The 12,180-nt window shown below is 35.6% G+C and overlaps 1 protein-coding gene across 1 annotated transcript; it reads right to left on the minus strand.

Annotated features, from left to right (window-relative positions):
* Positions 1-1,412: 1,412 nt before the first annotated feature.
* Positions 1,413-10,479, minus strand: LOC122072844 (RNA demethylase ALKBH9B-like). Its single transcript, XM_042637271.1, has 6 exons — positions 10,091-10,479; positions 9,047-9,502; positions 2,817-2,902; positions 2,406-2,716; positions 2,013-2,084; positions 1,413-1,922 (listed from the first exon to the last, which is right to left on the minus strand). Exons 1-6 carry the CDS (start codon positions 10,263-10,265, stop codon positions 1,625-1,627), a joined length of 1,398 nt encoding a protein of 465 aa, XP_042493205.1. The 5' UTR covers positions 10,266-10,479; the 3' UTR covers positions 1,413-1,624.
* Positions 10,480-12,180: the final 1,701 nt, after the last annotated feature.

Consider the following 12,180-nt stretch of genomic DNA (forward strand, 5'->3'; position numbering starts at 1 on the left):
ACATAGTGGCATCAAAGAGGATTATGTGGTATACAAATTGTCTCAATATTCAACTAGAGAAGCTTCATCAAGACCCAACTTGAAGAAACCAAGTCTTGAAAGAATCATGAAGAAGTCTTTTCTCATTGATGGTGCTTTTAATCCTAAAACTGGTCTGGCTACTGTATGGTTAAACATAGGACAAAGAAGCATCAAATACATGTTAGAGATCTTGGAGAAGCTCCTCACCATTAAAAGTGGAGATCAAGTGGGTAAATCAAATGTTCATTTGTGATCCCTGACCAGTTTTAAATTAAACTAACTGCACATCACAACTTTCCCTGGTTCTTTGAGTGATAAAACACCCTTTTTTTTTTTTTTTTTTGGATAAGAGGAAAATTTATAAAACATGCTTGGGCTACTGTAATAGTACATGAGTCTTAGAAACTTTATAAATTATCAGGCTGAAAGATTTTAAAAGATTCCTTGTTCAATTGCTTTCCCTCCTGCTTCAACTGCTGACTATGGAGAAATTGCCATTCTCCAGCTGGAGACAAGATGCCTAATCTGCTTCATTGATTTGCTCCTTGAAACTACCATGTATATATGACGATTAATTTGTGACCACCTTTTGGTCTTAGTTGGATCACATTGTCCTTACACAAAGGAGAAAGATGAGAATCCATTGGGTGGTTGAAAGGAAAGGAAAGGCAAGAGATCCAATGCATTATGAGATGTATCAAACGATGGAGATTTGGACTTTCTATTATTATATGGACTGAATTTCTTTCCTGCCATAAGCAAAACATAATTTTTGAACCCATAATTAAAAATTTTCGGAGGCCTGGGTTTGAGAACTCTTTGTTTCTAAGCAAATCTAAAATCAAATCTGGAAAAGAAGCTGGCTGCTGCTACTCGTTCTATTTTCGAAACCGAAAGGACCAGCTAGCCAAATCCTTTTTGAAAATGGGCAATTGAAAAAAAATGAAGAAAAGACACTGATGTTTCTGGTTTTAATGGGAAGAAAGGAAAACTTTCACCTGTGAACCTGAACATCAAAATGTATATATATGTTCTACTACAGGGATCAGACATAGCCATGTCTCAACTTAAAAGTTTGGGGTGCAAGTTGGGTCAAATTCAGGGCTAAACTTTGAACTAAATCAGGCCCCACTCAGCCAGGCTTCCAGCTCATTTTGGTTCAAACTAATCAGTTTCCCAACCCAGGCTTAATCGAGTTGCATTCCCACTGAAGATGCACAAAGTGCAGTTGATCTACCCAAGCTAGAACAGGGGTCAGCCAGGAATGTACTTGAATCTTGGCTATAAGTTACTAACTTGGAATACATTTTACATAATGCATACAGATGGTTTTATATTGCTCACAATAGTATGTATGAAAAACTGAAATCAATATTGGAGAAGAAAGTGAATTTGTTCAAACAAAATTTATTCATAAGCTTTAAATATTCAAATAACAAAATTTAAATTATGATCCAAAAAAAATAGCGACAAAGAAAAAAAAAAAACTACCATGGTGATACATGGGTTAATACAAAATAAATGATTTGGGGTGGAACCCCATACAGTAAAAGAAGAATCCATCAACGAAAGAATAAATATATATATATATATATATATGCTGTCAATGTAACCTGTTCTTGTTAGGCTTTGAACTGCTACTTGAGTTTGAACCACCAAGTGGGGGAAAATCTTGGTTTGCAAAGTGAAAAGAACTGCTAGTAGCCGTCTCCAGAATACCCTTAGACTCATTGCTCGAAGCTTTCTTATTTTGATACATAAGATTTGGACGTTGAACCTGCTGAGTTGGAGACTTCGTCGTAGGGGAGTAAGAAAGAGGCTGAAGGCCCTGCAACTCTGGGTCAGATTTGAACTTGAATGGCATTTTGCTATCGTCCATCTTTCTAAATGTGATGGAGATCCTGCAGTGGAAAAACTAGCAAGTCAATTATACAGCATTCTGCCAATTTCAAGACATGCGGCTCTAAGTTTTGATGGAATCAAAACACTACCTTTTGGCAGGCACACCCGGAACACAATGTTTAGCTACGTCGGCACCATTCCCATTCAAGATTAGTACTGATCTGCAAGAGAAATATCATAGAACCATAAGCAAACGATATAACCATGTTGGCTGCAATATACATCAATTCAATCTTCCCATGGTTTTTACCATTAAACATTGATAATATAGTAAAAGGTATAAATGCTACTATAAAACAGTGTATAATATTTGGTGATAATAACATCTGACATTATATATAATTATTTCATTAAAAATCAGAAAGGAAAAAAAAATGACAATTTGTAGTTGCAAGAGGCATGTATTCAAATAGATCATTCTACTGTACAGGTTTTACTTAGTATGATAATAACAAATTTGAGAACTGGGACAGTTCACATACCCGACAGGCAAAGGTATGGAAAATGGACCGGAGAATATTCCAGGACCCTCGATCTTTAGGTTTGAACCAAACAATATGTTGCATTCAGTCAGGAATGATACAGTACAGAAAGGCCTCAGAAAATCATGGTGATCGATGTGAGGAGGGATGCAATCCCCTTCGTCATATATGTTAACAATGCAACTATTCGGAATGCATGTTGGGGGCAGGACATGCCATCTGACCAATCTTTTGATCATGGTCTTGAACAAGGGAGGCATGGGATCAACTTCTTCATCTCGGATTATACCAGGAGGGTTCCCTTTTTTGTCCTGTCAAAGAAATTTCTGTGAGGAAGACATGAAAGTAAAACAATTATATAACAAAAGCAAGCAAGACTTGCAAACAACAGATGCTAAAATGAAATTTTACCACTGCATAATTGTAGCAACAACCAAATTGAATTGTAACTCGTCCTTTACCACGCATCCACTTCTTCGGCTCTGTATACGTACGTGCTGGAATTTTTTTGAACAAAAGGTCAGATGAACAGTTATCATATTCTGGTAAACAATGTGTGTTCTTTTTTTTTTTTTGTCGATTCTGGTAAAAACAATGTAACATCTGAAAGTAATAAAAGTACTGGTACTTTGTAAAAAAAGTTCAGACGAACATTTATTGTATTGGTAAATGTTTCCTACATGCTCCACTTAGGAAGCCTTACCTAAGCAATCCTAAAAATCTGCCACGTCGCAGATCAAATGGTGACCAAACTTGTGGATTGATAGATCTATAGGTCCTTTGCTCACACGTCAAGTTTCAGCTTAATTGAAGTTTCCAAGTGGCACAATAAATCTTTGAAAGTCGAGTACCATGGAAGATTGCACAGTAATGGTTGGAGTACCTTAGGCATGCATAAACACACATGGGGAAGCATGCCGATACATGGGAAGGTATTTGATTGAATTATCAGACATTATAGAGACACCAACCAAGTAATTTTAACCCATCCGTGGGTTGCCTAGATGGTTAGAGCGAATTGGGGATTGTGTGGATAGGTGCATGGTCCAAGGTTCGATTCCCCATCTGTGCATTTGCGATTTAAGTGGAGACCAAGGCGGTTGGTTTCTGTGCTAGTCTCCCCGAGGATTAGTCGAGGTGCGCGTAAGCTGTCCCGGACACCTTGGTTAACCAAAAAAAAGAAGAAAAAAAAAGTAATTTTATCCTTCAAACAATTTTGTAGGTTGATTAACTTAGCATGGTTGTTTCTTCGGAATTTAAACCATGACATGATGACAAGCAGGTGATCCACCTCCTACCTGGTTGATTTGGAAAAAATTTCCCAGTTTATTGCAGTTTGCAATGTTGATTGTCAAGTTAAAAACGACAGTATTTGAGAACTTATGCACCATTCTAGGTGAAAAAACAAAGAGATTGTGGAGAAGGTTATCATGGTATAATCTGCAGACTACAAGCAAAGCTAGTTATGTGATAGTTGCCCTTTAAATGTTACTATCATAAGTTAAAACACCATAACGAAAGATGTTCCTGATAGAAGTATAAATATCAACAATTAGGGCTATTCTTTACCCAAAAAAAAAGGGGGGGGGGCTTATTTGATTGACTTGCAAAAGGGGAGAAAACAGAAGGCTTCCACTCATCATGTTCCCTCCAGTCCATATCAACCTCACATCCAGAGAACCAGTCAGGTAGAACAATATTGTAAGTAGCCAGAAGTCAATGAAATGACCACTGCACACCAAACTGTGGACTCTATAGTGCAACAAGCATCTTGGTAACCAACTCCACTATGACATTCCATATTAATTCTTGGGTCTGAGAGACATTATACTTTTTATAATTTATTTTCCACTGTTATCTGATCTCAGATATGTTCTTTTAACGCAATTCGTTGTCTCTGGGCTTCATATGATTTATTTTCTGATCTACATTATTAATTCTTGATCGATGTAGTTTGAGAGTTAGTTTTTGTTTAAGATTTGAGAAATCGTATCTTTCCTTGGTCATTCCTTCACTCTAAAATCCATGATTACCAGCAAAAGCCCCGGAAATTTTGAAACAGGAATTACAATTTCTAAAACATAAACAACCCCAAGTGGCCCTTTAGATCTCCAAACAGTAACCATAGATTATAGCATCAATTAGTTCACTCTGTACCTCGAGTTTTATGCCTTTAGAAGGCAGCGGCACCTGTACCTTTTGATTTTTGAGGTAATGCCTCATGTCTATATTGAAGTAAGAAATGCTCCTTGTCACTGATTTGTATTACTATTATTTTACATGACAAGATTTTCTCTTTCTCCCAAAAAATAAAAAGAAAAGCCCTATCTATTATTAACAAAAAAATTTCTTCATAGCAAGGGAAAAGTTCTGATGTAAGATGTGACCCTGTTACGTGAAGGTTTGGCAGAGTTGACCAACAAAACCTTTATTTATTAGATAATTTACTTCTTTTTAGAAACTCTTCAAATTTCTTATTTGTTTCGAAGTGTAGAGTTAGATATCAATTGTCTGTCTTGAGTGCAGGATAAATGGAATATATATATATATATATCATACTATTATATAAAAGCACGAAGTGGAAAATCTTTCAATTGACTATTTTACCCTTTTTTCTTTCCCCTCATTCCTTTTTATTTTCCCATAATTTCTGGTATCCTTCTTTAATAATTAAAACTCTCTAAAAATTTATTTCTCATATTCCTCTCTCTCTCACCCTCTCACGTCCCCTTCTCTCTCTCCACTTTCCTTTTCTTCTATACTTAAAACTCTTCTACCGATAGGAAACTCCTTAGATTCTATCCTATTATTCCTATCCCCCTCTCATCTCTCACGTTACTCTCCTACAAATTGGAAACTCCTTAGATTCTATTTTATAACCCCCTTCTCTCTCTTATCACTCTCTATAAAAATTAAATTAGATCACTTCATATAAGGAAGATTACAAATCTCTTTTCTTTACTTTCTTTCAAACGCCCCCACTTTCCTATAGAGTCACTTCTCTTTCCTTTTCTCTCCCAAATTCTTTCATTATCCACGATCTTCCCTTCCCTCTTTTTTTTTTTTTTTTTTTAATTCATTTATTTATCTATTTATTTATTTATTTTTATATTTTGAGAAAAATTAAATCCCATTATATAAGGAATAATAATTCTCTTTTTCTCTACTTCATTCTTTCTCTCAAACTCCCCTACTTTCCTATAGTCACTTGTCTTTCCTTCTCTCTCTCAAACTCTCCCATTATCCACGATCTTCCCTTCTCTTCTCTTTTTTTTTCTTCCTAGAATTGCAAGAACAGTGACAGAGTAAATACTCTCCATTCCAAATCCCAACCCTAATCTTCTTGCACTCTTTCTCTCCCTCTCTCTCTCTCTCACGATCATCAAAGCCTTGGCAGATTCACAACGTATATCCTTTGTAACATCTTGCTCTCTCCAAACGTTTCTCTTACATGGAATTTTTCCTTGACAGGGATGAACAGATTCCGCAACCCAGAAGTCTCCACATACTGAGAAGGAATGCCACTCGAAGTCTGGAACAGTGTAATCGTACAATTTAATTTTGCATTCCCAACTACATTCCCTAGTGTCATCGACAATGGTGGTTCCTTGTGGACAATGCCCAATTTGTCTCTCCCTAAACTTCGTCCGTATTAGGTACAGAATTTTTCCTTGCCTTGTAAAATTTGAAACTATTCTGTTCATTAATATAATTTGCATTACAGTAACTGTTCTTCCCTTCTCTTTCCTGGTAATTAGATGAATGCCTCCACTACTTCAGTGCTTCAGTTCTATGGTATTAGAAGGCAATGGAGGCAATTATTAAGTGAAAGATCATTACCTCACCCAAACATTTTTATTTAGACATTTAAAATATTCACGGTTCAGAGTGTATATGCAAGAGCTTCTTTAGTGGGTTCATAGTGAATTTTATATCTTCAAGCCTACCAATGGGATGTCACCAATCCTTGTTCTAACACCACTATTCGTTCTTGAGAAATCAGAAGATTTCTGGTTCAAATTTGTATTCATATATTTATAGATATGCAACTTTGTGTGACTATTTCTTCTAAGCATCTGCGTTCAGATTTCATTAGAATTTGTTAGTAGTGTTTGATAGTGTATGGGACAATCAATCTTGTCAGTTGTTAGGATAGCCTACTTAAAGTTATTTTAGCTTAATATAATCCATTGTACAAAGGGACCAAAGAGAAGTCTGTGACTCTGTGGAGTACATTCTCTATTTGGTAAACTTCAGGATTGTGAAATTGAATGGCTTCCAATGCAGCTTTCTTACAATCCAAAAACCGGGTAAGGCTCCAGTTTGTTGTGTGCTAATCTGTGCTTGAGAATGTGGTAATTATATTAGGAAAACTTGCTGCATTTTGTATTGTCGATTAAAACTAAGCATGTGCTTGTTCATTACCATTTGCTTTTAGATATTTGTACCATGGTTATCATTATTCAATGGATTTGGGTTAGACTGGTGTTTACTATGAGGATATTCCCAACATTTTAAGCTTTTGAAGGTTAACCTCAAAGATGTATCACCTCCCCCCCCCCCCCCCCCTTTTCAAAGTAAGTATATTTAAACAACCTTGATTTTTTCAAATACTCTGACTACTTATAATTTAGAGAAATGAGATAAAAAATCCTGTTGTTGCCAACATTATTGCCAAAAAGGAGGTGCCACTCTGGAATCTTTTTTGAAGCATAACATCCATTAGTACTTTAGTTAGTTTTCCTAACATATATACTTTGTGATTAATTTTTATCCCAATGCCCTACATTTCAAAGGTTCTTTGAATCTCCAAAGCACTTTCTACGAAAAATCTCGTGTAAGGGGTCTCGAGGTTGCCAATCCCTATGCCTCGGTATTGATGATCTTGGGTTTAGGATTCTATTCTTAATATAACAAGTTCTTGGTTTGATATGAACCATGTATCCTGTTCCATCCACCAAGAATTTTTTTTTTTTATTTTGCATTGGGATTTTATGGACTGATTCTTTGGCTTGCAAGCACGCAAATTTGAAATCTCTTAACATATTGCCCCATGTTCACATTTGGGGAAACCATGCCTACACAATATAGACTCCATTTGTATTGACCTACATGAGAGTTTGTAGGCCCCATGTTATTATTTTTGGCATTTCGAAAAGACGGAATTTTAATTTTTTTTTGTGTGTGTGTGTGTGTGTGTCCATAATAGCCATATTGGACACCTTAAAAATGTCACATTATAATGCTTTGAAATGCCCATAGAGTTTTACATATAATAGACAATAGGAATTTGCTAATCTATCTGAGTGCCACTTTCTAGAAACGTAGATTGGCAAAATATCAAAATATCATAAAAGAAATACCGTAGATTTCAAAGTTTCCAGAAGACATGTTATTTATTTATTAATGGAATGATTTACCTGAGGTGTTGGAGAAGCTCACCATCTGCTTGAAGTAAAGTGCGTGCCAAAGAGTTAATTAACTCCTAAATGAGCTTCTTGGAACTATACATTTTTTCTATATATTATTTAATTATACTGTTTTTATTTCTTGATTTGCATTTTTCATACAAATTAGAGCAATGTGAATTTCAGAACATTGGTATGTTCTTCACATATCTGCTATTAATTCATGATGTATAGCAGAGAATGCCCTGTTGTCTCAGCCTCATGCTGTACCAATAGTTGACTCCTAAGGGAGGGTTCTCTTTTTGCCAATTTAGGCAAACAGTTAGTATAATCTTTTGGATTTTTACATGGTTGGATGATTCTCTGTTTCAATATTTTGAATTAGTTTCAAAATATAGAATATGATATTCTGTGAACTTGAGGCGCCCACAAGGAGACTCAAAAGTGATAGCTGCTCATTTAAAAGATTAATATTTCAAGGTGTTCTATTTGTATACAGTTCCAACCTTTCAATCAAAGATTGTCAACCTCAAGATCATAGAGGCTAATAATTATTGTTTTAGGCCTTGACATTAAGAGCTCTAAGTCAGGTTGTATGATGTATATTGTTCAATACTTCTACCTTAGAATAAATGTGCAATATTTCATATCACACTCCTTATTGCAAAATAATCATTAAGTCTCTCTCTCTCTCTCTCTCTCTCTCTCTCTCTCTCTCATGTACGCACACACACTCAACACAACACAAGACCACAGGTGCATTTGGACATACAATCCAAAATAGAAAAGAAAAAGTGAATCATAACTAAAATTGGAAATAATTGAAAATATGATGAAGGTGCTATTTTTGTTCACATAAATCTACACACATTAAAAAAATGTTTCGCCACACGTGCATTTGCACGTGTGCTCTTACTAGTATATATATATTATTTACTATATATAGTTGAATCTGTTTAATCAAACTTATGGGTAATTAGAAGAATTATCATTTCTGGTTTTTATCTTCAGCACAAACATCATGAACTAGAAAACATCAAATGCCTACCCTATCTGATAAGAGAATAGGAAACATATTAACAGGCATGACGCCATATCATAATTCAGGAAATGATAGAATACTAATAATCTGTTGCATTAAGAAAACTAATGATCACGCACTATATTAACAGGCATACCAAAAATAAAAATTCAGGAACAAAAAGGAAACCAAGATAGTGGATATATATATACCTCTAAGTTGCCCCTCTTGTCCTAGACGTTGTAGATTATAGACATAGTCAACAATCTTCTTCTGTTCCAGCATATTAAAAACCCCGGTATGAAGCTCAAGCCCCTTTACTATATTTACTGGCCTCCCATTTATGCTCTCTATATGCACAAAATCTTTCTTCCTCCTAACTCGTGACATGTCATTTAATTCATTACCAGCTTCAGATTCAATGGATGAATGTTGTCGACTATCTACCGATGCCGGCAAGGAATCAGAATAACTCATTTGGTGCCCCGAAGAAGAGACAGGCTCTGGAGTTTGTGCTAAGCTCTGGGCAGAGTTCTCATGCAAATGAGGATTCTTTCTGGAAGATGTGGGTGTCTTCCCTGGTGAACAAAAGCTCGATGAATCCACAGAACAGGAATCAGCTGAGCTCTCAGAGTAATTAACATCTGAAGATGTCATATCAAATTTTCCTGCAAGTTGACCATTGGAATTAAACAAACAAGAGCTAACAAATTAGAACACTCCAAGAATCCAAATATCAATTAGCCCAAAAGCTTATTATCAGACATGAACAGGGGAAGCAGCAGTTAAGTTAAATCAAATCCAAGACTACTCTTTTCCTGCAAGTAGACCATTAGAATTAAACGAACTCAAAAGAAATACTGATAAACCCAAGAGTTAACACATTAGAACACTCCAGTAATCCAAATATTAATTCGTACAAAGGCTTATTATCAGACATGATCAGGGGAAGCAGCAGTTAAGTTAAATCGAAACCAAGACTGCTCTTTTCCTGCAAGTGGACCATTAGAATTAAACGAACTCAAAAGAAATACTGAAAAGCCCAGGAGTTAACACATTAGAACACTCCAGGAATCCAAATATCAATTCGTCCAAAAGCTTATTATCAGACATGATCATATGAAGCGGCAATTAAATCGAATACAACTTTACCCTTCTGTTTATCAGAAGGGTTCTCAACTTTTCACTCTACCATCACAAAAAACACCTGAAAGGAAACGAATAAGAATAAGAAGAAGAAGAAGAAGAAGAGTTACCATTAGAGAGATTCTCAAAACGGCTCTGCAACAAGCCCCTGCACCGTGTACAGAACCCTTCAGATAACAGGTCCAGGATCTCACTCCGCCGACCAAGCTGCTGAAGAGTTTTCAAAAGAACCTCATAGTCGCCGGAAGCTTCCACTTGCTCGCCAAAAACGCTTTCTTTCGCCATATCTCTTCTTCTTCTGCTGTTGCTGCAGATCCAAACGATGATTATAATTTATAATCTTCTCCCAATAGTTTTCCCCATACCCTTCAATTTAGTAATCAGAATGACGATTTTAATCTTCTTTCAAGTTCCAGTAGCTTAATCCCTTCAATTTAGTAATCAAGATTGGGGTTTTTTTTTTTTTTTTCTTATGAGAAAGCGAACGATATAAGGTTATGTTTGGTAATCACGGAAATTAAAAAAAAAAAAATCATATATATTCACGTAAAGACGGGTGTTAGACGCTGAGTTATACAATCTGGTGATCCTTTCTCAGTTCCAATTACTCAATCTTGACTCTATTTTGCTTTTATTATAATTTTTTTCTTTTTTATTTGTCGGTTAGAATTTTCACTAATTTTGGAAATCTAAAAATAAATCAATAAATAAAAAATTATTTAGTTATCCTTATATCCGTTTCCCATGGGAGAGGGATAGGTATGCTAAATAACATATCGATTTTAAAAATATATATTTTAAATAATAATAATTAAGATAATTATAATAATAAAATAGAGATGATGTGAGTTACAGTTGTACGAGGACATTAATTCCAATCTCCGTGATTAACCTACGTGCCCCCAGTTAAAAGTGGGGCCCAAAACGGCTCGAGCTTTCACTGTCCTTTTGAAAACTCAGACATTACCAAATTGCTTTTCGCTTTCTAATTCAGACACTGAATAGGAATAGCCTTCCAGAGCTTGCTTTCCTTCCTTATATATATGATAGCAGTTTAGGTCTTCTCTCACCCAGTTGTGCTTGTGCCACAAATTCAGAGCTGCTACATTGATCCTTCAATTTCCATCTGAAGCTTCCGTTTGTTCACCATGAATTGCATATCCACTCCTTTTGACGCCATCGTTGGGGAGTCCTTGAGTCTCGCGTTTGCTTCTTTTCGTGCTTCTGCCACTACTCAAAAGGGAAGTAAAGGAACTGAACAAAATGGGTTTCCAATGGGGCCCGGAGAGTCGACGGAGATGAAGAAGGAGAAGAAGAAAAAGTTGTCACCGCCGGTGCAAGCAAAGGCAAAGATGCTGAGATTCGCATTGGAGTTCGACGGGATACACTTTTCCGAGACCATTGTGTCAGACTACAGATGATCAAGACTTGGGAATGGAAGTTCATATTCCTCTGAAAATTTCCAGTAGACTAATCAGATTTTTTTGTTAATTTCAATTCTCTGCTATTTTAGATTACTATTTATACTTTTTCAAATTTCAAGTCAGATCATAAGACCAAAATTTCTCTCTCTCTCTCTCTCTCTCTCTCTCTCTCTAATCAAGTGAGGGAGAACCCTAATTTCAATCTGTATATCTGTACATATTGTATCTTGAATTCAACAAAAAAACACTAGAATCTGATTGAAACCTTTAAGTTTACCATGTGGAAAGCTCAAAATCACAAATCCGATTATCTTTTCCTCATTCTCCAGAACCTGTTTAAACTTCAAGAACCTTCAAAATTATTAATTAATTATTTAATTGAATCGGATAATTATATTTTAGATTTCATGAACAAATATAAATACAGATTTAAATTTGGGTTTCGACAATCCGTTTACATCTCTATTCCCTACCCAATTCCTTGTTACTTTCCAATTCAACACCGCATAGCTTTCCTGTGACAGAGAGAGAGAGAGAGAGAGAGAGAGAGAGAGAGGTTCTGGATAATTGCAAAACTCTATCTTGGTGAGGTTGGTATTTTGTTTCCAAACTTTATTTGTTTCAACATGTTATTTCCACTTTCTATCACCCAAAAAACAAAAAAACTGTTCTTATTTTCACTTAAATCAAATTTGAACTGAATTATTGAGATCATGTATAAACGGAGATCGCTTGTTTTCAATTTTACAACAACAATCAACTTGGTCTTATTCCTA

The sequence above is a fragment of the Macadamia integrifolia genome, chromosome 3 (genome assembly GCF_013358625.1).
Source record: "Macadamia integrifolia cultivar HAES 741 chromosome 3, SCU_Mint_v3, whole genome shotgun sequence".
In the NCBI taxonomy this organism is placed as follows: Eukaryota; Viridiplantae; Streptophyta; class Magnoliopsida; order Proteales; family Proteaceae; genus Macadamia; species Macadamia integrifolia.

Excerpts from the sequence above, each read along its gene's own strand:
- LOC122072844 (XM_042637271.1), bottom strand. The coding sequence starts at position 10,265 with ATGGCGAAAGAAAGCGTTTTTGGCGAGCAAGTGGAAGCTTCCGGCGAC. Across the intron at positions 2,085-2,405 it reads TCCATACCTTTGCCTGTCGG|ATCAGTACTAATCTTGAATG; the intron begins GTATGTGAACTG and ends TTTCTCTTGCAG. Across the intron at positions 1,923-2,012 it reads CCGGGTGTGCCTGCCAAAAG|GATCTCCATCACATTTAGAA; the intron begins GTAGTGTTTTGA and ends TTTCCACTGCAG.